The sequence below is a fragment of the Drosophila erecta genome, unplaced genomic scaffold (assembly GCF_003286155.1).
Source record: "Drosophila erecta strain 14021-0224.00,06,07 unplaced genomic scaffold, DereRS2 tig00000021-arrow-pilon, whole genome shotgun sequence".
NCBI lineage: Eukaryota > Metazoa > Arthropoda > Insecta > Diptera > Drosophilidae > Drosophila > Drosophila erecta.
In genome coordinates, this window is record NW_020825198.1 from 6798125 (window position 1) to 6825867 (window position 27743).

Here is a 27743-nt window from a genome sequence, read left to right on the forward strand (position 1 = left end):
TTTTAACTATTAATAAACGTAGTTTTATTAATTGGTTTAAACCGTAGTGGTTGCTTGCTTGTTTATACACTGTACGCCAACTACAATGCTAACACCTATCTGAAGTTTTGCAACTGCTCGATTCGATTGATGAGGACGTCCTTTTTGGGGCCGGATATTCCGAGAGTGTGGATGCGTAAATGCTAGGCTTTGAAGTGGCATTTGATGGGTGGCTGCTTTTTCGGGGAATCGCTGGACGTCCTCCCAATGCTCGATTTCGACTGGGATTGATTGGTATCGACAAACTTAAGCTAACGTGTGGCAATTTCCGGATCTCCGCTGCCGGTTATCGTAGAGCTAATATGCGTATGTGGTAGGGTATCTCTTGGTTAACGAATCAAGGGTAAGCTGGGCGACGATCCTCCCGGACCCATCGCGCTGCCGGGTCCAAGAAGCACTTGCTTCTGCTGCGACTTGTGCAGCTCCTCCATCTGGGCGCGCTCCGTCTCGAAGATGACCGGGGCGAACAGGATGACCGAGCTGGTGAAGAATATCCAGCTGGCGCTGCACGAGAACGAGTAGATGCCCTTGACGCTCTTCACCGTGGCATTGCTCACGGCACCAACAGCGTTCCTCAGTGGCTCCGGGAACATCTCGGTCAGGCCCCAGAAGCGCTCGGACGCAGTCTCATCGGGCTCCTGCATTGTGAACAAAAATTAGTTTAATAGGTCTTTTTAAGCAGTTAAAATTCTACATGCAACGCAATTTCCATTACCAACCAGACATTTAAGAAACCCTAAAAACCTCCTTTAAAATCTTAAAGGAGAAAATAGTATATGATGACAATGACCTTTTATCGCAGCACGTTGTTCCGAACGAGCAGCTGATACATTTCTTGGCCAAATAGGTAAAGCTGAATTTATAAATAAACCCAGGCACTTATTTAAGCTGTACTCAAACCTGAGACCCTCCAGACTATTGCTACATTTCTAAAACCCCCAAAAATGTCCTTAATTTGTGCATCCCTCCTGAACTTTGAGGTTAGATTGCGTGTTGTGTTTACAAACAGGGCCCACTTACATCATCGTAGTTCTCTCCTTGTGGCGCGTTTGAAGTCTGCAAGAAATGGGAGAAGAAACTTATTATTGAGGGGTATCGGTGAGTCGATTTGATTAGCCAGCTGCTCTGATTGACCGACAATTACGTGAGCACGATAAGAAGTCGGGCGGATTGGGGGCTACTGGGTTTTCGGGGGGGAGGGCTACGAGGTGCCACCACGTTTTTACTTACGGCGGCCACTGCCCGCCGCTCCGGCGTCTCGTCCTTGCTTCCGCCTAACGACGACATGCCGCTGTCCTTTTCAATGAACTCGATTTCAGGATCAGAGTCCATCAAATCCTCGATTTTCACAGTTTCGGTATCCACTTTTGCGGCTTTCAATCAACGCACACGAACGGAATTCGAGGGTTTGCGCTCTAAAGCAACCCTTTGAAGGAACACCTAAATATCTTATCACCGAAATCGCTCACGAAATCCAGTTCGCACTGGCATTTAATTGAGCTTTAGCAGAGGATTCGTTCGCGTTCGCTTAAAATTTATGTAAAAATTGATTTTATAAAATGCTCCTCGTGAGCTTAGTGGTGGCCTCTTAGCGATAGCCTCCAATTGGTCATATTAATCGATTTATCGCAGCGCAATCGTGACAAATCTCTTAACGCGTGTGAGCTTGGTAATTGTAACGCCTTTTCAAATTCTTTTACATTTTACACACTTCATATTTTAATTTTAAATATTAATACTCCACTTCGTAACACTCACCTTTCCCTCGGGTTCATTAAAATCACTCATTGTCGTTGGTTAACCGCGTTAAGAGTTTAAAAATTAAAATATACGCAATATTTTGCGGAGGCAGAAATTTAGAAACGTTGTCAAATCGAACAGCATAAAATTACAAGTACTCCAATTTCTGGCTTGCCAACTGACACAGGAATAAAAATACTGACAGCCTACTATTAGTAATAAAACATTTGTTGAGCGTTCGTGTACCGTTTTTTATTATGCCACATCTCGTTTTCCGACTCGAAATCGCATTTATAAATTATGAAATCTTTAAAACCTAAACCAATTATCTACCCATTTAAGTACGCATACAGATAGTGTCTTAGTTCTTGTGTGTTTTCCAGTATCTATACATATAGAAGATAATATTAATCGTAGTATTAATGTAGTTTGACCATAAACATAAACAGTAATCGTGTATATAAGTAGTAATATTGTTGGGTAGGTATATAGTCCTGCATATAGTTGGTAAGCACATTAAGAGGTCATAAAAAACTACTTGCATCGAAGTACATACATATATCTGGTATATTCAATGTTTTGGGGTAAAGTTCAATTTGATTAGGTCTTTGATTTTTGATAAGGTTTTAACTAGCCTTGCCTTTGCAGTCCTGTTGTAAATACCATACAAAAGTTGTGGTTTTCGGTTTGCTTTCGTTCTGTTTACCCATTTTGCTATTTGTACCTTTGACCTGATTATATTTACTCCACGCAACTTTTATCCATATAGTGTTTTTAAATGTAAATATATATTCTCGTTTCACTGATTTTTCAAAAGAGCACTTTTGTTTTATTTATAAATTGTTTAAATTTTATTTTCTTTTTTTTTTCAACTTTTCTAAATTTGTATCAAAAAAGGCCAATAAACTAATTAAAACTTATCGTTTGAAACCGCGATACCTCAAATGGATGAGTTATAATTTTTATCAAAAATCATTTTGTGTTTTTTGTTGAATTATCTATGGGACGGCAATATGCAATGGACTGAATTTTGAAAATTAGTCAAAAGCAACCGAAAATAAACAATAGTTCAATTAAAATTAATTGTCTTTAAACTATTAAATCTTAGAACTCTGAAATGTTCCTTTCTGTTTGTTGGCTAATGATAATTTATATTTTCATTAAATTGTTATATAGTTCTTGCTGTTTGTCTTATCTGGTTTATATTTTTATATAATAGAGCTGAGAAAACATCGAGACTACAAATTATTATCTTTAGTTTCCTAAAAAATAGTGGTAATTTGCATAATAATTCATCTTTCAGTTGGTTATGTATTTATTAGAATATCGATGTTTTAGCAGCTCTACCAAGTAAATTCCCAACTGAAATTAAATGTTTTGGTTTCTTATATAAATTGTTAACATTTATTTTCTTAGTCTAACAAATTTGAAACAATTTTTGTTTGTTTTGGGGTATTTGAAACGCGCATACATCGAAAGCAGCATAACTACATTAAAATACAAATATATGAATCCACCTGCTGACATTCTCCGAATCTGGATATATTTTCATTTCAATTTTTATTTGTAATTTCTCCACATATCTGCTCTTCATTTTTGCAGCACCCTAAACACAATATCACTCACGCGCTCAGACTTATCCGAATATGCATTTTATATGTTAAATGTAAATGTTTAGTGTGTGTCTCTGAGTGATTTAAATCATTTGCGTCGCAAAACGTCAACCAAAATTAGTCTAAACTTTTCATTCTCATTTTCCACATGAAGATTTAACTTGCCTCATACGGAATATGAATAATTCACTTTTTACAATCGACAAAACTTTGAAACTAATTTACATATGAATATGTTTTGTGTGTGTGTGGGTGTGATGAAACTAAAACATTATGGGTGTGTGTGTGTGTGGCCTGCCTTGCACTTTTTTCATACCCTTGTATAAATAAGTTTTATTGTTGTATAAAATTTCAAACAATTACGCTCTGCACATTTTGTTGCATTATTATTTTCTGCATGTCTGAGTATATTCTTAATAGCTTAACAATTATGCTGAAGGGGCAACTCGGGCTGCATTCCGCTCGAAATTTCCAGGGTTTTGGGGTTGACCATGCCTTCTAGATGGGCGTAAATCTGCTTAGAGCAAAAGTCTCGTGAACTCTGAAATGAAAATGAGAAAAATGAGAAATTGTTGGCTTAAAAAAAATAGCATAAAGGATTTAATTTCCAAACTGATTTTCAAAGTTCATGAAGCTTTCGCGTGCATTCTATATAAATATTATAAAAAAAGATCAAGCAGTTGTTGCCCTATTTTATAAGTAACCACGCCAATTTGGCGATAAAGTTAAATGGAATAAGCTGACATCCAGAAGAAGCACCATTTCCCTTGACAGTTGCGTTCACTGAGGCAAAAAGCATTTTGCAGATGAGATATCCAAACTATATAAGCTGTCGCCTCGGGTAATCACGCCTTCGAAGGGCGTAACTACGTTTTTTTTGTTGCGCTGGTTCTCCTGGGGGCGTCGTACGTGTTGCTCCGACCAATCGACCCATTCTCAAGTGCTCCACTCCACGCCCCACAGCACTGCAGTGTCAGCAGAAAGTGGAACGGACAACGTTGCGTATGAGGTATGCCGTATGCCGTATAACGTATACGCAATGTTGGCCGTTCTCGATGCCGGTGCAAAGTAAATAGCGTTCAGGCAAAAGCAAAAGCAACAGCAGCAGCAGCAGCGAAATGAGTAAATAAATTGCAGATGCCAGCAAACAAATGCGGGCTGCGGGCCGGGCCGTTCGAACTTTGCTGAACTGGGTGGACTTTGTGGGCGAAGTGGGAGGTTGGGTGGGTGAAAGGTGGCGCTGGCATGTCAATGCGTTACAAGGTCAAAGTATCCAGTAGCGAGGCGATGGCATATGAACCTAATGATACAAGGGCTTCTACTGGCCGGGCAGAACACACACCTTTTGCAAAGAAACAACAAAGAGGAGGGAAAACACAGAAACAAGTACAAAGAGGACACTGGATTCGAGCATGTCACCGTATTGGTTTAAGTTTATTAAACCAATTTTATGCCCCGCAAGGGAATTCTGTGCTGTCCTTTTTTTGCCATTAGTGCACAATAATAAGTGGGTGGATTCTGAGGTGAGGTGCTGCTTTCCTCCACTTCTGGGTCCAATTCTGGGTCAACTGCAGCAGAGAGGCTATTATTCTGCCTTCCTTATGCTGCTAGCTATGCAATAAAGCTGTGCAAAAACTACATATCTCCTAAGAACTTTAACGTTAACAACTAGATGATTTCCGATCGATTCTAAGAGCGTACGCTGCGAAATTGATATACCAGTTTCAGTTACTGCGTACGTCATAAAACTAAGTACTCAGTCTATGTAAACCGAATAAACCCACCAAATTTGCGAGTGGTCGGTATGAAAAACTTTACGAGTAAACAAACAAATAAACCTTGGGGTGTAATAGGTGAACTCCTGTTGCTGCTGCTGGAGGTTAATAAACTTTGTTGTCGCCTTATTTGTCTAGCTGATTTATGGGCGTACGCTTTTCGGTGCGTATGGCAAATATTGACATGAGTTTGGCATAAAATAGACAGCACTTGATTAGGACTCAGACAGGCGCAGATGCAACTGAAAAGGAGCAACAGGACAACAGCTTTTAAATGATTCTCAATGGCAAAAAGTATGACAAAGGATGGTGTCTGCAGGATCTTCAGGGATATTACAGCCTTACTAACTGAACTAGCTGCTCAAACTAAACTAACTAAACTAAAATTTCATTTGAAAGCCCTAATGTGCAACGCATTTCATTTTGGCCCATGCACACATGTCCTTCCATGCGAACGCCTGCGTCAGCAGTGTCCTTTGTCCCTCGTCCTTTGCCTGTAGCTGTGGATGTGGCTGTGGCTGCACTCACCCTCGTAATTGATGCGCCCGTCCTGGTCCAAGTCCGCGATGACCAGCAGCTGCTCCAGCTGCTGCTCGTTCAGGGGCTCCCCAATCATCTCCATGGCGGTCTGCAGCTCGTCGCGCGTTATGAACCCATTGCCATCCCGATCGAATACTCTGCGGGGTGTGAGCGGGGCGATTAACCAGCGGCTACGAGGAGTTAAGGGATATGCTAAGCACTGTATATGTACCTAAATGCGGCTATCAAGTCCTCGGTGACATCATCGGCCTCGTCCACCGGCTTGCTGTCCTTGCTGTCCTCATGTGAATGCTGCTCGTCCCGCAGCGCCTGGATCCTGCCCACCCATTGCAGGAACTCGGCCTCGTTGATTAAGCCATTGCCTGCGAATCGGAAGAGAAGGATGTTTGCTTGAGAAATGTGCTGCAAGGGCAACTCTGGGAAATCGGCAAGACGGTAAGCAAAGTGCAACAGTAGCTGCAGTAATTGAAACGCACTCGAAAAAAAGCCAGTCGGTTATAATGCTCACTAGATCTGTTGGCCATGGAAATCTGTTGGGCTGTCTATGTAAATGGCATTTGCTAAATCTGAAATTCCTCGAATGCTGGCATGCGCTGCTGGAAACATTTTACACAACAAAGTGCATTTTCATTGCTATAAAGTGTTCACACCCCCCAATCCCTAGCAACGAGGACATCCTTTGTTGCCAGGATATGCTCGACAGGCTTCCTCCTGCGCCAATCCCAGTGCGCCCAGGTGGTGGCATTGTCAGAGGCATTTCCGGCTGAGATCTCCCCGACCATTAACGTCCAACAAAAAAACTACACAAAATAGATGGCAGGAAAATAAAAAACAGAAAACGAAAAATCAAAGCCAAAACCAAAACCAAAGCCAAGGGAAAATCCTAAGCCGAACGCTGCAAGTGAACGCGCTCAGCGGGAGCGGCTCAACTTTTTCTGCCGCTGAAACTTTTATAATTAAGCGCAGAAGATACTGCGTCCGGAAAACCTTTGGCGCCCTGCTCTTCGGCCTTGACCTTCAGCATGATAATACAAAAAACAAAATAATAATAAAAATATTAAGCGCGAAACAAGTGTGAATGGCAACGAAAGCAAAGTCGAAATCTGTGACAGTCCAGGCTCGCATAAATTTGGTGGCAAGTGCCACGGGACATAAAAAAGGAGCTTTTTTTTATCACTAATCGCAATTTATTTGACCAAACCGCAGCCATAATTAGAATTGCTAATTTATTTGCCAGCTGAGAGGAAAGAAATAAACTTGGCAGATATATAGTCTTATTAAATCAAATGGCACCAAAGAAACCGCGTCGAGAACTTTTATATGTTGTGGGCTGGATTTCTTAACTCGAATAAATTTTGCAACTTAAAAGGAGCCCTAATTTGGAATAACAAAGTTATAAACTTGAATTAAAAAGGCTGCATTTAGATAACAGCATTATTTACAGACTGAAAAGGCTGTGCTTATTTTCAGCATTTTTTAAATCGATACAAAGGCAAAATTGAAGTGGCTGCTCGTCAAATTTTGCAGCCAAGGCAGCCAAAGTGATTGGGCAAAAGATAAAGATTTCAGCTCAAAATGGCAGACAATGATTACAATTTGGCTCCGAGAAGCTTTTCTTTGTCAGTCGCTTGCTGGCATCAAAAACGCATTATGGGTCAAACAGCCGAATCCGCATCAATTAGACAATTGCACCCAGCGAGTTCTTTGGCCCGAGGCCAGCTAACAAAACAAAGTTCCACACTCAACTCTCTGGCGGAATACAAATATTGCTCCATCGTCAACATATCAACATATCACGATGATTGCTTTGGGTATTTGCTCATATGTGCCACCCGAAGTGGTCATACATGACCCATTATTGTCCTTCTCGTCGACCCGCACCATCTTCCTCTGTTTGCCATTTTCCTGCCGCAGTTTTTCCAGCTTTTCCTGCCTTTCTTGTCGCTCTGACATCTGTGTGACATTTCTGTGTGTCGGCGCTGCTTGGAAAATATTTTCATTCGCGCTTAGCGGCTTTCTTCTTCTACTTGGAGTTCCCCTTCCCTTGAACAAGACTTGCCAATTGTTAGAATAAATGATGGGTATTATGTAAACGTAAATTCATCTTTATATGACAAAAATCTGTTTAATTGTATATTGGAAATCACTTTTAAAACACATACCCTTCAAATTATAATATATATTCAAGCACACTTATAGCTTTTTATAAGCCAAGTTATATCTGTGTTATATCTCGACACTCTCACGAAAATATACTACCAAAAGGATATCTCTTTTATGTGTCCCGCCTATACAGCCCTTCCCAAAAACAGGGTATGCAGGATCAAATCAGTTTGCCATCATCTTTTAGGACTGCAGGTCTCGTAAGCTTTCTTCTCCTTCTCAAGGGCCAAGCCCCCTGCTTGAAAGGCCTTCCTTTCAGCTGTTTCCTCTCGGTTTTTTTAAATGCGAAAACCAAATGCACATTATCTCTATCTCCGCCTCTATCTGCGCCAATGTCTGTGTCAGCCTGCGAAAAGGACAAGTCCAAGGATAATGAAAATGGCTTGGTTATGTGTATGTCGGTGTTGACGTTGCCGCCATTGTCATCGTCTGTCTGTCGTCCTTTTTGCGTCCTTATTTTTCTGAGCCATAAGGACGTAGGCGAGGGCGTTTCTGGCCGCGACTGTTTGTCGCACATTTCGGTAATGTCCTGCATACAGCGTATCCTGTGGAGGAGCTTCTGCCACGTACATATGTCTGTGTTCACTGGGCTCGTTAGGCAGGCAACGAATTTTCAGGCTCGACCTGCAGTTGGGTGCATTTCATGGGGAAGTTTCCCAATTTCGCTGCCCTAATACAAAATGCAAGAGCAAGCGCTTGAGCGAATATGGTTGCATATTCTGCAATATGGAATGATTCACTTGTGCTGCTAGCAACCTCACCTCAACTGTGACTGCGTCCTTTTGGGATGGCTCCATTTCAATCACAGATCCCTTTGGTTTATGGGCCACCCTCGATGACAGACATCCAATGACAACCGGCATAACAAATGGCCACTGCGGTCTGCCAGTGCAGTCCGTTGGTTTCGAGGATTTGGGGCAGGCGGGGATCCTGGGGAGTACCGCTGAGGTGTGTGGCAACAACTTCATGGCAAAGTGTAATCAATTATTGGCAAATGTTGCTGCCGGTTGTAGGTGGCATACACTACTTGTATATATACGAGTATGCAGCAGGTGACCTCATGCCACAAAGCGAACGGAAACGGAAGTTCGCCGTGGCGATGGTGCCACCATCCTTGTTAGATTGTTGCTGATGTCTGCCCACATTTGGAGTTGTGAGGCAGGCAATAAATGCTGACTAATACACAGGCAGGCATCGGTGAACGAAGACTGGCTTTGATGGCCAATAAATTACCTTTGCAGTTCGGCCATTAATTAAATCCCTACAAAGAGCCAACGTTGCGTATGTGCAACGTCTGCTGGTAATGGGGAATTTGTATTTTTCGGCCAAGGAATGCAGTTCAAGGCAACGAACTTTGAACTTAGTTTCGACCATTTTCGGGGCGATTTTATTCGTTGCCAGCCATTTTCATTCCACTTGGTTGGCAATTTTCAAGGAATTTTCGCTGCTGGCATTTTAAGCTGTATTTAATTTGGCTCCTGGCTTCCTTTGGCCCTTGGTTATGTAAATTTCGGCCAGGGGTCTTCACTGAAATTCGATTATGGCCAAAGTGCACCAAGGTTATTTTTGGATTCGTGGGTTGCTTTTCTATTGGTTGGGTGCTTGTGCAATTGCCACGACAGTTGTTGCTAATGCGAAGCCTGGCGGTTGTGGTTTTGGCCACAGCAAACTAATTTCATGGCAAGGATACACACGCACACACAGAGCAGAAGAGTGAGAGAGAAAGATTCCCCGCGGGTTTGGCTTTGACACTTAACAACTTGGCTAATAGGAAACTTAATGGCTTACAGCTGCCGTTTATGTGTATTTTGCGCCAAAAAGCAGGCGCACCCAACTCCTGGTGGCAATTAATTTGGCTGCCTAAGTGCGTGCAACAATTTTTAAATGACAACCAACGTGAATTGCTCGTGTTGTGGCACTAAGCGGCAATTGACCCCCAATAAAACAGGTGGAAAATAGATGGAGACGAGGAGCGAGGAAAATGGCAAAACATCAAAACGTGGCTCGCGTGCCACATTCAACGAATTAATAAGGTTGAGAAAAGCTCCACCAGGTGGTCACTTAGCAGTGTTGGAATGGCTAAATCAGCGTCTTGATGCCCCATTTCCCCAGGCCCCTCTCTCTGGAGCGTGTCACTGAATCCCCTGGAATGTCAATGAAGCCATAAAGTGCGCGCTTTAAGCCACATTCAACTAGCTTGAACGGGCCCCAATCGAAGTGCTGGCCAAGTGAGTATCAAAAGCCAAAACACAGTCAAGTGTGTCTTTGTCTTTCGTCTTTTGTGGCCATTGCTGGGCAAGGTTCTGGCCTTTTATGGTGATTTGCTTGCCTTTCATAGGGTTCAAGGACCTACTCAAATGTGCACTCTAAGCCAGAAAAGCTATTCTATTAGCCAAGTGCAAGAAAAGGTCCTAGAAAATTCAAAAATAACCAACTATGTTTTAAACTATGCAGTTTATCTTTAGTCTAGTTGTGCACATACACAGCTGAGTACTTTCGAACACATCCATAGTGATTTAAAACTCCTGCTGCGTTGCATACACATTGGCTGAAAAGCCCTGAATTTCAGATCGGATTTGTCCATCGTTTCCATTGAATTTCGGCAGGCACCCAGCAGCCTTTTCTTTTGTCTGTCTGCCACATGTCGCTGTCTGTGTTGCGAGTATGGTCGCTGTCAACTTACAACTTACAGGTTTCCCAGAGGTCGGCAAACATGTGGCAAGGACGGGTGTGTGCAGCACTCGCCTGCTGGTGGCAGGCATCAAACCAGGCGGCTCTGCCCCAGGATCCCTGCGTAGGTCCTGTGTGGCGAGCTGTCAGCAACAGTTGCCTGCTTTTATATGATAAATGTCACCAGCCCGCAAACCGATTCCGGTGAAAAGCCCCTGTCCTTTTTGCCAGAACGTGACCGGGTTTGAATTCGCAGTACAACCGATGCAAACTGCAGACCAGCGATAAGAGCTCCTAATGCAATGGACAAATATTTAAATTACCTGTGAAGCGATTAACCCAAACTCAATTGACAGTCTCGAACAAACAGGAGTGACACAAATGGGCTTTTGCCAGCACGCACTATACTTCATATATATGCATATATTTACTCAATTTATCAACATGTACTGTATTTATTGAGTGTTCAATGTAATTAGTGTTTAATATAATAGTCTTTTCAATTATCTGCAGGGAAAATACAAATTGACTTTAATTAAAATCCGTTTCTTCACTGCAAGCTCGAAATATATTGATGTCTATTTAAAGATAAGTACATTATTGATGTGAGCATATTCCGATCACGACAACAACTGCATTTTAATGGAGGAAATTCAATTTTCTGCCAGGTTGCTCTAATTTAATTTTAATATGCGCAACAGGGCGAAACTGATGAATGAAATATAAATAACATAAATTGCATGCATCGCAGGCACACTGGCCACCCTCCTTTTATATCCTTACAATTTTATCGGACGAAGGAAGTCCGTCTTGTCTGGGGAATATATATATAAAAAAATGGATTTCCTAACGAGTAAATTAAATGAGAAAAACTTCCGCACCCGAGAGAAAGCAGTGGCTTAAAACGGATTTCCCAGTGGGCATTAAACTTGTTTAAATGAAATTCCCGGGATTTTAGTACGTTATATTCCTTTATAACCAAAGGCAATATAATTCATAACTTGTTATTGGTAATACCATGGTAATGCTATTACCATAACTTTCATTAAATTAAATTCGTAGCATACTTATTCGGTCCTGTTCCTTGCACTGAAGTACTAGCAACCCTTTAGTTCAAGCACAAAACATATTTGTGGCACTTTGTTTACCTTTGGGAGGTTGAAACAAATAGCCAAGTTTTTCAACCCGCATATTTGTTTACATCGTGGTAAAAACATGATTAAATGCCAATCAACAAGCCTCGGTGGGTTTAATTAACGCGCCCCGACGGCATTTCAAATGCCATCGAGCGTCGTGAATTATTAAAGGGCAGACAAACAAACACTTTCATGGGGACAAACTGTTGCACTTTGCGTCCACAGGTTGTTGGCCAGGCCAAAAGAGCAGGGTAGGGGCCTGGCCAACTGAAGTGTTCCTTCGAGTGGCACTCACCTGAGTGGCTCGCCTCACGTATGAGATCGTGTATGAGTTCGTCACTCACGTTTATGCCCAGATTCTTCAGCATAAACTGCAGCTCGTTGGCGGTGACGCGACCGTCGCGATTTCTGTCTAGTAGATCGAATGCTGTGCGTAGGTCTGGAAAAGGCATAGAGAAAGATTTTAGAAGTTATTCAAACTAAGTAAGAATGGTGTAATACGAACTTAAAGGCGAGGTGCACTCCCAAAACCCTTTAAAGTTAGCCCACATTCTATGTATAATCTACTGAATATAACCATATAACTTATACAAATTTAAGATTCATTAACACCTTTCTCGGGAAAAACCTTTACTTAATCCATTTAAGTCCATTAAGAGCTTTTCCCAAGCGCTAACCACATACGTTTGTGGTTTTGTCGAGAAAAAATTACGTATACGCCGTGTTAGCCACAACAAACTACTCAAGCCACATAAGTATTTACATATCAGCTCGAATAGAATGGCGTCTTAAGTTCTCACGATTCGGAAACGCAAATTTGTCCCATAAAAAAATTGCTTGGAAAAAACTAGGGCAAACCGAAAGCAACCCAAAGTCGTAAAATGAAAAAGCAATTCAGTGGAAATGCGTGATTTGGTTTTCGGTGAAAAATTTGCGTGCTTGTTTTGGTTTGTTGCGGCATTTGTAGAAATTATGGAACCCGGGACAAGAAGAGCCATTGAAAACTGTTTATCGTCGGGGGAATTTTCTTGTTTTCCCACTGAGCAAACAAAAAATAATCGCTGCATGCTTTTAGGCTAAGACGGATATTACTCGGTCTTAAGGGCTCATTCGGGATTTGTGGCGAGCGGTTTTTACTCTCTTGGCCAGAAGTTTCTGGGGCTGTTGGAGCCGGGTCCTTGCACAATAATTAAGGCCTTGCGATGGCCTTCTCTGCGGCACGCCAAGAGCCGGCAGCCAAGACCCCAAGTCAATGCCTTGGGGCCATAAAATCTGGTGAAACGTCTGGGCGCCCCAATGCCAAATCGATCAAACTTCGCCGTTGGCCCGCCAGAAAGCGGCCATAAATATTGCCGCTTAGCCAAAACTTATAATTTTCCCAATCGCGCATAACTTTGCGTGCAATCGGCTATGCAACTTGCTTTGCTAAATGCGGTAATGGAGGAAGGCTGGAAAATTATAGCGATTCGCATGAAACCCCAGCTTGGGAAAAAATGGCTTTCATCCATGTTTATAGGCTGAAAAGTTTTTCAGGCCAGACAGCATTTCCAAACATTTGCATATTGATGCTTGTCCTAGTGGGTGGACATCTTAAAAGTAGCTAAAAGTGGCTTCTTTTATATATCTTAGTGGCATATCAGAGTTTGTAATACGGATTTATAGAGGTATTTAACGAAAATTTTGTTTTATTGTGGCCAGGTGTAAAAATTGAAAACGAATTGAGGCCAAAGAGTAATATTATCCTTTAGGTGAAGCCGCTCGCTTCTGGCAGGTTTCCGATGTAAAAGGAAAAATCAGCAATAGGGAAAGAAGATATGCGAAAATTGCAAGTAAATTGCTTTGGGCGAAGCCGCTTTTCTGCCAGGCCACGCCCTTTCTCGCCCCCCTTTCCCATTTTCCCCCTTTTCCGGCGCTTGTAGAGCACTTCCGTTGCCGTAGCTTTTGTTAATACGACCACACACACACTTGAGCCGCCGTACTTGTATAGTTTGTAATTGCACACGTGTTTATACTTCAAATACTGACACATTGACACCAATATTTCAGCGCACAGTGTCCGCAGCTCCGATGGAATGTGGCATGGAGGGAATGACAGGTGTCGGTGCACTGGAACATATTGAGGTTAACCCATGGAGGGTAACCCTTGGATTTGATTGGCATCTAGTTAAGCTGCTGTCGCCGCCTTCTCGGCAGATATGCATATACCATTATACCATATAGATTTCGACGCCCATTGGCAGCGAATTGATGTCTGCGGCGGCTTAAATTCAAATTTGGCAAAGATGGGATATGGTAATGAGCAGAAACTCAAAGCAAACAGAATGAAGCTTAAAAAAAAGTATGAATCTATTTGCTTAAGAATAGACATATTTTGAAAGTGCACATGTGTTGTGTTGAAAGTATTAACTCGAAATGTTCTGTTTTGCATATTTCCCATTTGAAATGTACTATCTTTCCATCAAGTTCAAGTGCAGTTTATTAAACGCGCAGGACTTTCACCCTGGCATTCTACAAAATGTAAGCTAAGCCAGACGCACCAGAGTTGGTACTAGCAATTAGCGAAAGTTTTATAATTGCCTTATTAAATCGGGACAAAGACAAACTTCAGGTTCCATCCGTTCAGGCGACATTGCCATGACAAAGTCGAAGTGCGATGTGGCAGAAAGTTGGCCATCTGTAAGTGTCGCTGTAACTAATTGAGCCGACAGCTTGGGGCTCCCAGTTCCACGGAATTCGCTATTATTCCTGGGATGAAATGCGAAATAGGGGAATGGCCCCCATACCATTTTCCACTGCACTTGAGCAATTAAAGTTCTTTTTGCAGGGGGAAGGGGAAAAAGATTTGTTTTTTGCCCTTGTCTGTTTGGGTTTGACGCTTACACCAGTCTCGTCATTGAACTTGATAATTGCATTGCATCGCTCCCTCGACGGACCCTTTATTTGCCTTTGGGTCCTCCCCGGTGCCTCGTTTTCGGGGACCAGTGTAATTGAGTTGCCAACAAAAACTTGACAACACTTTACGCCAGCGCACAGAGGAACCCCAATAAATTGCACTTGCACACTGTGGCTGCCGTCGTAAATAACGCTTAAAGGCGAAAAGTTTTTTAGCTTCGAAAACTTTTGCCATCCCACGCACATTTATTGGCGAAACAAAATGCTGAGGGGAATATGGCTCGATATATAAACCACTGGGACCATGAAAAGTGGCTGAGAATAGGAAATGCAAGATTTGGCCATTTCATTTCGGACTTTGGCGGTCTTATCGCGGAAACGGATTTCTTAGGTTTACTTAACACTGCATTTGGTAAATGCCTTAAGAAAATTGTTTTCAACAGATTTCCCCATTGAAACCAAATATTTCCTATCGATGTCATTTATTTTAAATTGTTTAATCGTCTTCAGCAACTTTTTACGTAATAATATAGAAGCCGACATGAGCAAATCTTCAAAGTAAATGCTTCTAATTTGAATACCCATGTTTGTTCTTTGTTCTTGGATTTTCCATGAGTATTTAAACCATTCCCCGACAATAAGCAATATTAATCCCCTTTCTTGCGCGCTCTGAAATCAAATTATCCAGCACAAAGGACGCGGCTTGAACATTTTACGCGGGCTTTTCAACACTTCAAACGTGTCAAATTGAAGTGGGCGTGGGTGTATTCAAGAGCCTCTATTTGTCACCTACATACGCGGGGAAACTGTGTGAAACTGTGTGGAATTGAATACATAAACTTGGGAAAAGACAACAGAAAACCCACAACTATAATGTGAAAATGGGAAAAAATAAGTTTTTCTGACTTAGATTGCATATCTAGAATGAGTCGTACGTATATAAAGTACAATGGACTGACACTAATAAGTACCTAATTATTGGAAATATGCAAGGCGCATGGTTCCTTTATTTATTAAGAAGAAATTATATCAGCATGGTCACACTGCGCTATTAGCTTAGTCCTCAGACTCAAGTCCTAAGGGCAAATCGATGCGAAATTTAAGGGCCGTCTAAAAGTAATTATAATGAGAACATGAAATAATCATGGACTTTGCTGCCGGGTGGCAAAGATAAGAGACTGTGGTGAATGTTATGCACAGCAAATGAGGAAAAAATAGAGAGAATAAAAGAACACAACACAACAGAAAGTTATCGTGTTGATTAGATTTGAAATTTCGCTGATTGTGTTTGATTGTGCTTTTGTTTGTATTCCTTTGGTGAGTGGGTGCTTGATTTGGCATGACACACGACTCTGTTTTGTTGAATTTCGCCTGCTCTAATTTCTTTTTTAAATATTGTACACATGCATATTGGTTTTCGGCGATAATTGCCCCCATCCACATCATGTGCTCGCTTAGCACAATCATAGGAATGTGTGACCGAGTTAATTGCAGGGGTAAAAACAAAGTAGTCAACAAAAAGTGTAGATTGAATTTATGACCCACAGCAAGTCCGATTTGTATTTTCCCCTGAGTGCTGTTAACTCAAATACTTATAACGTTGTTTGGACTATCTTAATTGAATGGTATCAAAAAAAAAAAGAACATAGCAAAATTAAGTGTGCGAAAGAAGAGAGTAAATTATTTTCCATACTTAGCTCACCTCGCACTTGACTTGCGATTTCTTTGTGATCCATTTCAGTTGTTTTCTGATTTTTGCCTATATCTATATAGTATTTATAGATTTAGTGTTTTGTGTTATTTTCGACGCTCGTTTGTTTGTTATTAGCTTGATGCTTCTTTTTTGCTCTCCGGCAATTATGACTTTTTGCGGATTTGCGGCTTTGCGGATGTGTGTACTTATTTGTGTCTCTGTTAACGGGGCGTATGAATAACGCCAGCGAATTGTTTAGTTTTCACTACTTAAACAATGAATAGGAAAATGGGTTGGGAACAAGTGCTGGATTATTTTTGATCTTGGCCGAGCAGCGCACAAGTACAATCAGCCCCATTGGTTTGGCTCGATGTTTGAATGGCAATTAAATACAAAAATCACAACTGAATAAGGTCAAAGTGGCAATATCTCAGGGTCAGGGTGCATTATAGTTTCCTTTTTGTTCCTTTTCTGTTCTCCCCACAGAGCGCCGACACTTGTCGGCTTTCCTCAATTTATCGCCCGTCACTCGCTGAGTTTTCCCAGACTTGATATTTCAATAATTATGCAGCCTGACAGCCATTTCTCTTAAGGCCATTAAATATACTCGTACGTCTGGGGTGTTGCAAATTGAAAGTTGTATGCCACGAACAAGAGAAATATTATGGCAAATTAAGCCGAATTGATTTTATGGGTAAGTGAGTAAGCGAGCTCGTCTAAGAAGCATGTAATTACTATGTGTAACTAACTGCTACTTAGTTACAAACCCAACTATTATCTCATCCCTAAATATGTATGATTTTATATAGCTTCGTATTGATAACCAAAAATAATGTGAAACCCCGTTGTCACATTTGGGCTTAGAGGTATTAATTTTCCCTGAATCATATTTTTTGATATCATCCAACTACATGTATCTTTCCCTATACATTATCTTGACTCATTTATTGGTCATTGCAAATATACAGTTTGACAAAAGATTAAGCTGCCAGTTCGCCGAAATCAGTGACATAACAACTCCTTTCGGGGGTACTTAATGCCCTGGTTTTGGTTCCTTGGCTTTTAACTTTCTGCTGAAACTAGAGGACTTATAGACGGACACTTCAAGGCCGCGAGTTACGCTTCAATTACGCGCACTGGGTTCAAATGATTTGGCGGGGTGGTGATGGTAGCCCTCAGTGGCCAGTAATCAAACCAAAACAGGGGCGATAGTTCGCATGATTTATAACCTCTTGGAATAGGGAAGCAGCTGCTCTGGCCAAGAAATTTAATGAACCGATAGCGAATAGTTAGTGCAAGATTAGAGATAGCGGGATAGCGCACCGAAGGTTCGGTTATATTGTTAGTTAAGTTCAATCCGTCGCGACTTTCTGTTCGCGCCGACTTCGAAACTGAAACTGAGCGCTCTAAAACGGAACCCCATGAATGGCAGCCCCATTGGCAGTAGGTTCGTATGTGCGCCCCCAGCCGAATAACCACCCACCCACCGAGTCCCGTTAGCCGAAGATGCTTCGGATGCCCGAGACTTCGGGACTCTCTGGCTTCGTTGAAATTTCATTCATTGCTGGGGCAACCAGCGAATTCTTCTCTGTTTTTGTTGCTGCTTCTGTTTTCATAACATTCTTCGCCGCGAAGAAAGCGGAAGGAGAGAGGATGAGAGAGTGTGTTGAAATGTTTTTTAGTGTTTTCCCTTTCGTCTTGGCATTCACGTGACGGCGTTCGCTTTTCTTTTGAAGGACTATTTAGACTTTTTGCGCGTGTTTTTCGCACGAAATATGATAAGTTCGTTCGCTCAGCTGGGAATTCCATTATTATCTATCGGTGTTTTCGGATTATGTACTATATGATTTCGTAATGATCGCGTACAACTTTAGGTTATGAAACATAAATAATATCATAAATAGATATAAAATAAAATCATAAATAATAGGTTGGTCAAGTACGAGGTACACCATATTCGCAAGGAAAAATTATTACCCATACACCCTGTATTCGGGGGAGTCCCTTCTAAATGGAATCTTATAAGAATGTTTCCAGTGGCCTTGCTCCAACTAAAACGACAACAGCAACACAACGCAGCATGCAATTGGAGTGACAACAACAAAACACAGATGCGCCTTGTGCAATTGTATTGGTGGTCTTGAAGGGGAATTTCCGAAGCGCTCTCCTCTCTCTATCCATTCTTATGCCTGGATTCGTGGGAAAGCCGACTGAGTCTCTCTTTGGCATGTTATCTCACTCGCACACACGCCAACGAAGCCCGTTTGTTTGGCTCAGCGGATATGGCGAACAAAACAAAATGAACGAAAACGGATTGTTGTTGTTATCGCAGGCAACGGCATTTGTGTGAGTCTGCGAACGCGCGGAAAAGGGAGAGGTAGCGGTCTTATACGTAAGGTTTATGCAACGGTAACGCTGCATTTTTATGTAATCTCAATTAAATCGCATTGTCATCTTACGTAGCGTATGAACCAGATTTATTACGTTTCATGAATAAATTGGCTTACTTAATTTAAACGTAGTTTTTTTTTGCCATAATATAACAAAGCATAATGACATATCTCGATTTATAAATCATATAACAATGCATTGTAATCATTGCAATGATTAAAAATGCGGAAATTATATTTTTAAAGCATACTTTAAGGAAAGCCTTTGTTTCCAACTATAAGAGGCTTTATTACTAGAGAATAACAAGTCGATACGAGTCAAGCAGTAAAGAGAATTTAACTTGACCTCTTAGCCACATAAATCTTCCTGTTTAACAAAGACGGGTTGAAGGAACTTTAAACAAAATTTCGGCATCGGATTTCCCTTCCGACAAATGAACTGCTATTCTTTAACAGAGTCCTGTCTACTGTTTACAATTTCACTACTTTTTCCCTTTGTTCTGCCCACCGATTTCCCTCTCCAGTCACCAGTTCGTTAAACCCTTTGCAATGCAATCACTTTTTAATGAAAATTAATTGGGAAAACTTTTGGGCGACCAACAGAGTGAAATGCAAGCCAGGAGCAATCAGTAAACTCTGAGACAGAAGAATGGGTAAAGTTCACCATATGTGCAGTTTTATTAAAGGACGATGGCCTCTATGGTAAATTATAGTATATATTCAATATCTGAAAAGAAAACTGCGTCGCAAAAAAACAACTTTTCCAGAAGGCGTAAATTGTATTAGGCGCGATGTAACTAACTAGAAGGATCCAAAAACATCACGAACGCCTACGAAAAAAACGTGGGAAGTACGCAAACGAAGTCACGTGCCGACGCCAGAGGGCGCCACCCACGCACAGTGGGATAAAAGCGACTAAGGTCCCTTATTCTAATGAGTCCCTACTTCCACAAGACAAGGCCGAAAAGTCTTAAGCACAATTAGGACGTTTGCTAAACTGTATAACACTTAATGAAGATTTGCTAGAAGGATTCTTTAATATTTTACGAAACTAAAATGTGTCGGGTGATTGTATTTAATTATTTATCTTTTTCTATATAAAAAAGGCATCATAAATGTGTGGTTTTACGAGGCGATTGGTAATATAGATGCGCAGCATCCAATGCTTTTTATCTGCGACCTTCCTTTTTTATGGGCTGTCAAGAAATCGAAGGCCAGTCATCGGTTCCTTACAGAGAGCTTCCCCCCACACAACTGAAAGTGGATGTGGATGCATTTGGAGTGCGAACCAATGTCCTGCATTAATATGCAAAAATCAATCCGGGGGCCACTGGCATCGTCAAAATCTTTCATACGCAAAACGTGCCCCCGAAAAGAGCTCTAAAATGGGTTGAACAGGGGGAGGTTGGGTGGCTTTTCAAAGGGGTGGTGGGCGTTTGGGGGTCAAGGACTCCGATACGCACAGCAGCAGACTACGAAAAAGTCTTTTTCATCTCGTTCTGTTATTGAATTCATTTACGTGACCAAATTAGCGATTTGTATGCATTTTCAAATTTTTCAGTACATAAATGTGGAAAGTTCTTGACAATGTGCTAGCTTAGCAAATTATGTTATTGAATAGGGCGAGTTTTTGTATATATATTTCTTGAGAAAATTCCAAAAAAATTTAACGACCTGAATAAATCACATGAAAGTAAAATTGAAATTTTACAGTCAACAAACTCTCATTTTTCACTTGTGTTTTATTTTTTTTGACTAATTGCCTTGCTACTCATAACTCAAGCCGAGAATTTTGTGGACGAAGCCTAAAAAGCTGCCAACGTTGCGTAAACATAAATCAAAGTGCAGGCGTGTCTCAAAAAGAAGAAGAAAGTACAAATAAATAAAAACTCGCAAAAAAATAATACGACCGCCTTTGACTGTCAGGTTTCATCAGCGGCAAAGTGGCAACAAATTAACTGCCAACCGCCCACTTGCCAAATACACAAGCACACGGTGAGATAATTTTCCAGGCGATAACAGGCAGATATATCAAGGGACGGGCAGTACACTGGGAGAAATTGGGCAATTTAAGACACACATGCAACAATCCGTATCATTCTATTCACTCATACTCATACAAAAATTTATTAGTTTCGTAAGTTTTTTTACTGTCTCCTTTTAACGATTCCTCTGATTCCGTTTGAATACGCCCAATACGCTTCTCGCGAAGTAACATTAAAAAATAATATTAGTCCCCAATATTTCTCTTTGTGTTTCGGGGCCCTACGTGGCTGCTGACATTCGTTTAATTAGTTTTACGAGTGTGGCGACAAGTTGACAGTGCCGTGTTTCTGCGCGAGTTGATTGGTGTTTGCAAATTAGTAATATGCTTTTGTCGCGATTGCTCGTATTCGTACTACCGATGGCGATTGGCCAAAGTTCGCTTTTGGCCAAGATTCGGCATCAGCTTATACTCACACTTATCATCTTTGCTCATATTTCCGAAGCGAAAAGACGCTAATTTGCCAGGTAAAACTGGTTCGGTTTTGCAGGTTTTCGAAACGGCACAAGTGCGGCTCTATCGGTTGGCCAATCGTACAGTTTATCAAGCAAGCAATCAATCAATCAATCAATCACCGCTGCAGAGAGACACTCGAGGGGCACTTCCGACCGCTACATAAGCTGGCGATACTCTGCGAGGGCGCGAAAAGCAAAAATGCTGCAGGAATGCCGCGTTACCGAGCGATTTATCTACGAAAACTCCCAAGATAGTGGCCTGAAGTGAAGCGAACTAACCAGAACCCAGTATTGTATTATATTTCATTTGGCTGATAGCACCCGCCGCTCCCCGCAGATAACTTAACCCACTTATCAGTCGGATGGCAGCGCCCAAATCTGCTGGGTGGGTGGATTGCTACAGGGTACGAGTATATGGGCGAGTGTATCTGGGATGGGTTGTCTGATTCCACTAAGTGCTAGTCTATATGTCGTAATCGCATTTACTGTCACGCTTATTGCTCGCATTATTGCGACCTTATCTTGATTTGACTTCTCTGATTGCCGGAGGAAGACAATCGGAGTGGGGCCTTAGCCACAAGTGTATCTCTGAATGGGTCGTCTGGACCCTTGAGTCTAAGGTGACATACTATAAGACCCTGTGTTTCTCATTAAATTACTCATACTGTATACTGTATTACTCCCCGCTGCTTTTTAAGGCCAAATATTTGGCGGAGATCAACAGCTGAAGGCAATGTCAAATGAAAGTGCCTGGCGCCGATTTAAATATGACTTGTTTGGCCTGTCAGCCGGGGAAATGTGTCACTTGAATGGTGTGGGATCAGCATCTTATCTGATTCGTCTTTCGCTGGCAAACACTTTCAGCTGCAAAAACCGCAGAGACCAAATTAAAAGCCGTATGGCAGGTATTTCGTTTCTGCTCCACTTTTATATATTTCTCTTTTTATGGCGAACTTTATTTTCGCGCTAATTGGGCACGTGAGGCGAGGGTGTCAGCTATCTGCTGTCCTCTATAACCCCCAACTGCTATCGAACGAAAAAAAGAGGCGCGTTAATTAAATTTCAACTCGATTATGGCTATCATGATTAGATTAAGCCGCATTTCTGCGGGCCCAGAAATTCAAGATACAAAAATAGCCCAAGTATTGTGTACAAGTGGTGATCCATCCATCGTGAGGTGCCAGTGCACCTGTCCCAAGAACAAATGGGATAAATGGGCTGACATGCAAAAGGCGGTCGGCCATTTTGGCTGGCTAAAATTTACATGACTTCATGAACTTTACATGAACTTCAGCTTTAAACAATTTGCTAGTTCTTGGATCTAAGCCCAAGTACTAAAAATTATAACATGCCTAATCATCCTTATTTATTTATATCAAAACGCAGCAAACATAAAATTTTTCCATGGGCACAACCATAATGTTTTACACCCTGATAGTGTGCAAAATAAGATTGTGTATACGCAGCGTGGGCTTGGCCAAGAAATGGCAGAGCTCGCTATTTATCTTAACACAAAAATTGGCTGTAATAATGAATAATCAAATACTAGATGGCACAACACTCGTATCGCTTCGTATATTAACCCATATTTTGAGTTTTCGCAGAGGAACAGAGGTCACTGTGCGTCTTGTTTGTAAATAAACAATTTTCCTGTTGATTTGTGGTTTGATTTGGTTACTTACCTTTGATTTCCACCTCCGTAAATGGTTTCTTTTTGACAGACTGTGAAATGAAAATACGAAAAACGAAAGGCAAGTGAAAATCAAATAAATATCGAACAGTCCACATTAACCGATACGAAATAATTTCGTGCTTACCTTGGTGGCCCGTTTGCCCAGCAATGCTGTTCCCAGCATCTGAAAAACAAAACATTGAGCAAATAAAACATTAAGTATACTAAGTAAAAGTCCGAGAGGTAGGGGAAAATATTAGCAAAGGTGCGAAGAAAAGTGTAGCATACTCTTCAGCTGCGGGGAAAATCAAAAAGGTATTTGCAGATGAGCTAAATAGATATTTTTACATTTTGTCAAAGGTTTTTTTATTTTTGACATTCTTGTTTATTACGTTGTTCTTTGGTTATTTTAGCAACCACTTGCATTTGTTGTTTTCCAATCTATTTTCATTCGAGGCATTCCGAGCATCCTAAGCTAGCCAAAATGCAGCGCAAATGCATTTAGTTGGCTCTTTAAGACCAATTGGAAAACATTTAAGCCAAATATGGGGAATCTTGACAGGTTGCTGACCAGAGTGTTCGTGCCTCCAATTTATTTATTTGGCAATTTATTTCTAAATTACGTACTGAATGCCAAGCATTTCAACTATTTTTGATTAATTGCAAACAAGAACCAGCAAATGCGGTGAAAGTGTTTACGCAAATATCCGAAAAGATTCGAATAATTTCATTTTCACAAACAATGCTGATTTCGAATTCATTTAAATTGTGTGCAGAGGGGAGCAGTTGATTACACTTCAATTAAAGCATGACCTATTATATATTGGTTCTCTTTAGGTATAAGCATTTTTTTAGTTGAATTAAGCTGCTCAAAATTCATGGCAACACTTTAATTAATAAGGGAAATATAGCTGATGTTCACATGGTCCAAACGGCAACCATGTAAAGCCTTGTCCCAGGTTAGTTACCTTAGCCAACTGCTGCTTTATTGGCTTAAACAAGATAATAAATGCAGAGTGTGGCATTGCTCACGTGCCAAGAAGCATACAATGTAAACAAATTAATAAATTTTTCGCATTTAATGGCATTTTCCTTTGACACTTGTTCAGGAATTTCCGAAAATTTGTTATGCTCCACAGAGCTTTGCCAGCATCATAAATTTGCGGTTTGTTTGTATAAATCTAGATGAAATAAACTTTGTGTCGTCAATTAATGAATTCGAATAAACAAGTATCAAACTTTGGACCTCAAATCATAATGAGCATAGTGGGCACACATCATATTAAAATATACAAGTCGAAAGGTAAGGAAAAAGTTAATAATCGCTAGTGTTTATATTGGCCATGTATATACACATACGTCTACGTCGATAAACAATTGTGTTTTAATGCCTTCGAAAGCACTGAAGCGCATTTTGTATGCCGAAAATCCTGAACGGCCACATTAAGAAACCATTATGATGCCCCTCCGCGAAAGTCGAATTTCCAGATATCTACATCTATATATATCTATATACCTATATATGCCTTTTATGGATGCCCGTCTGTACTTTTTAATGATGTGTTTTGCCTACAAAGTTATGGGCTGCGACAGCAACGCATTTTATGACTTAGAAAAGACAGAATGCACTGAACTTTATGTGAGTCCAGACATACGCTTTCAAATTTATTTTCGTCTCCTCAGATCTGGAAAAAAATATAGCCGACGGTTCCACACAATTTGGGCAAGTTTGTTGAGTTTCTATTAAAAATATATTTTCTAAGAAATACTTTGCCGAACATGCAGAAATTTAATATTCGATAATTCAAAATAATATTTTCTTGTGGGAAGCAAAATTGGAACATTTTTTTAAACAAAGAAAAAATATTTATTAGTGTGAATAATAAATATTAATGCATTTTTTCCTCATAAAAGCAAAGGATTACAAGAAACCAATTACCTTATATGCACTTCTTAAACAATTAAATGTCGTAATTTGTATTTGTTTTGTTTAACATTATTTGCACCCATTAATGCCATAAAATTGTTTAAACTTGCTTGGCTCCGAAAATAAACCTGTAGCAATATTTATTCGCGCTTTGTGCAATGGGTTAATCTAAATATTTGACAACTAACAAATACGATCTGCCAATTTACAGGTTCCTTGGCGACCCTGACAAGCGAATTGCCGCAATGTAGTACCAATATTGTTATTAAAATTATTTATAGCCGGTCGGCGAGAGAGGATTTAATATTTGCTCATCATAAACGAAATAAAAACAATTTGTGTACACAACGCAGGCAGCTTTAGTGTCTGCCAGGCGGACAGCGAAATTTGTTGCCACCATTGAAAAGCGATTAGGTAAATATTTATGCAAATGCAAGCAGGTTCTGGGCTAAATACTCAAAATCATCTGGAAATTAGGGCTCTTATAGATCGGGATATCTCATCATCGAGAAGCACAGTACTCACCTTCAGCTGTTGGCGCAGTCCACTCATTGGGCTCATTCAAAAGTGATAACTGGGGTGGGGTATGAATGAGGTGCCGGTGGCGTATGAGTAATATTTGGTTTCAAATCAACTTTGGCCTAGTTTCAGCACTAGATTGTGTATTAAGTGTGTAGCACTTTTGTCACTGTGCACAGTAAAATTGTCCAGCTATAAAATGTTTTTACTTCGTATTTTTTCTCCCACGTCTGTATATTTATATCTTAACTTTTTAGTGGATTATAATGATGTGCGTTCTTCTTTGTTTTCCTAATAATATATCGCTTGAATTTATTTTAGCAGCGCGCGCGACTTTTTCAACGATCGTCTCGCCACGGAATCCCAAACAATATTGAGTATTCTACGGCGCTCCAACGATCAAAATGCTGCCAAAAAAAAGCGAAAGCCAGAAACAAGTCGGTGAGAGAAAAGTTGGGAGCGGTATTCCCTCTCTCTTGCCAGTTGTTTTGAAACGAAAAATTTTGAAATCTCGCCTCGTTCTGGGATTGCCATTTGTTCATTCGAGTTCTTGTTTTTTTGATTTATTTTCATCGATTTCGATGCTCGTTCGCTCTCTGTCAACGGCAACAGCCGGCATAAAACTCGATGTAGATCTTCTGGCGAGAAGATTTTTCAATGAGTGTATATGTTTTTCTAAAGAAAGAACTGTGCCATCAGAAGCGGATGAATAAGAAAATGAAACACTTGACCAAACACGTTTCCCCATATCTGTTTATCAATGCGCTCTAATGAGCAGGGCCGTTGAGATCTCGAAAGCATACAATTCTGAGTGCCCTGTATTAGCTAAGATCAACACTCGAATGGCCATTACATAAACTGGGCAAATTGCAAGTGTTATATTTAGTCGCGAGTCATTCAACCCGGCTGCACATGAGATGACAGGAAAGAAGTGCCTGTGCAATCGCCAGTGCGTTCGTGTGCCCACTTTGCGTATGCGCTATTTTTACCGATCGACAATCCGCCCCGTTGGCTGCACTCAAAATCGCTGGCAGACGGCGACGAGGCAGTGGAATCTTCGATAATTTTAATTAGGCAGCTGTCGTGGATCGCTCAGATTGCTCAGGTGAGGTGTCCAAAAACGACACATTGCTCATACGCCGTGGGGTCAGCATACTAAAGCCTAAAGGTCAAATAACACTCGAATTGAGGAATTTATTTCAATTCCCTGAGCTCAGCTGCTCAAATATGCATTAATCATAGGGCTTACTCATAGTCCAACCTGATTTGAAAAGGTGTCTCCATATTTTTTAACACATATAGCTTAAGGATAATATGTATTATGACTGGTTTATCTTAAAGAAGTTGGACTGTAGCCTCATGTTCCATTGGGTTTTATACTATATGTATTTAACAATTGCACAACTGTTTTGAAGCTGTAACTGAACTCGCTATCGATCATTGGCATTATCAGTGGTGACTTTACGCCTAGATGGCAGGGAACTTGGATTGCGATGCTGCAAGGGCATCCCGGGATCACCATTTCCATCGAGATCGGTTCAGTTCGGATGGCTTCTAAGCAGAGACAACCGGAATTGGACGTTTACGAGCTCATTATCAGCTCATAAACATGAAAGCGGCAGCCAGAAACAGATATGTTATGGGTTATTTATTTATTGAAAGCAATTATTAGTATTTCTCTAAAAGGAAAACGGATAAATGGTAATAAACCTTTGACCAAAACTGTGTGAACGACGAGCAAGAGAATTATGGGGAAAAATCGGCGAGTTGCTCTTTATAGATTTCCAATGTAAATATTTACAGGGTTTATTTTTAAACCATATATGTACGTATATAATATAGATGTTTGTAGTACATCGCGTATGCATATTATGATCGTGCCAGACAAATATTATGAAACTTTGCTGGGGCTCCCAGTGTGCCGGATCCCGTGATATGCCCTGGACTTTAACGGGGTGTTAATGACTCTGGGAACGGCGTTTAGCAACTTAAGTTAGTTATCGGCGGAAGGCAAACAGAAATGTCGCACTTAACCGGGTCTTAATGACCCAGCCGTGATATCATCGATAGACAAACACACGGCTGGCGACCAAACGAAGCGTGAAAAGTGCCCAAGGTCGAGGGGCCAGCCGAAAAGCGCAACTCTAACTGGGCAATTGCAAGACCAAAAATCGTAACTCCAAATGTAAGTGCAGTGTAACGAAAGCCAAACGGTTAGCCAATCTACGTGACTACAAATCCTGCGCACTTACAGCGAGCGGATTTTCACTGATATCCTCTGGGTCCGCAATCTTGGCCAACTCAGAGCACACACCCGCGATGGATTCGAATCCCCAGAGATTGGGACACGCGACTTATGGACTCTTTTTTTTAGAACGAATGCTGTGGTCGCCGCGCCGACACTTTTTGTACTGGCTTGTCTGCAGCGATCTGCGCCTCTGATCAGTCACATAAATATGTGTCCACTAACGAACC

The 27743-nt window shown here is 41.0% G+C and overlaps 2 protein-coding genes across 9 annotated transcripts; both read right to left on the bottom strand.

Moving 5' to 3' along the window:
- Positions 1–7: 7 nt before the first annotated feature.
- On the bottom strand, positions 8–1661 carry LOC6546407 (mitochondrial import receptor subunit TOM22 homolog). The gene is made up of 3 exons (XM_001971763.3): positions 1270–1661; positions 1060–1095; positions 8–677 (listed from the first exon to the last, which is right to left on the bottom strand). The coding sequence occupies exons 1-3, from the start codon at positions 1369–1371 to the stop codon at positions 369–371; spliced, it is 447 nt and encodes a 148-aa protein (XP_001971799.2). The 5' UTR covers positions 1372–1661; the 3' UTR covers positions 8–368.
- A 348-nt stretch (positions 1662–2009) lies between these two features.
- On the bottom strand, positions 2010–27730 carry LOC6546408 (calcium-binding protein E63-1). Of its 8 annotated transcripts, XM_026977264.1 has the most exons (8): positions 27521–27730; positions 25275–25559; positions 22968–23006; positions 22833–22872; positions 11972–12115; positions 5919–6069; positions 5696–5844; positions 3185–3933 (listed from the first exon to the last, which is right to left on the bottom strand). In XM_026977264.1, exons 2-8 carry the CDS (start codon positions 25308–25310, stop codon positions 3911–3913), a joined length of 582 nt encoding a protein of 193 aa, XP_026833065.1. In that variant the 5' UTR covers positions 25311–25559; positions 27521–27730; the 3' UTR covers positions 3185–3910. The 8 variants fall into 8 exon arrangements, with proteins under 8 accessions (XP_015013331.1, XP_015013333.1, XP_026833065.1 ...); XM_015157846.2 differs by lacking the exon at positions 25275–25559; XM_001971764.3 differs by lacking the exon at positions 27521–27730 and having other exon boundaries at positions 25275–25683.
- Between the last annotated feature and the right edge of the window lie 13 nt (positions 27731–27743).

Bases quoted from the DNA above. Each gene is read 5' to 3' on its own strand.
- LOC6546408 (XM_026977264.1), bottom strand. From the start codon at position 25,310: ATGAGCCCAATGAGTGGACTGCGCCAACAGCTGAAG. The intron at 22,873-22,967 runs GTAAGCACGAAA...TTCATTTCACAG, and splicing joins TGGGCAAACGGGCCACCAAG to TCTGTCAAAAAGAAACCATT. The intron at 6,070-11,971 runs GTGAGTGCCACT...TCCGATTCGCAG, and splicing joins ACGTGAGGCGAGCCACTCAG to GCAATGGCTTAATCAACGAG.
- LOC6546407 (XM_001971763.3), bottom strand. From the start codon at position 1,371: ATGGACTCTGATCCTGAAATCGAGTTCATTGAAAAGGACAGCGGCATG. The intron at 1,096-1,269 runs GTAAGTAAAAAC...CATTTCTTGCAG, and splicing joins AGCGGCGGGCAGTGGCCGCC to ACTTCAAACGCGCCACAAGG. The intron at 678-1,059 runs GTAAGTGGGCCC...TTCACAATGCAG, and splicing joins AAGGAGAGAACTACGATGAT to GAGCCCGATGAGACTGCGTC.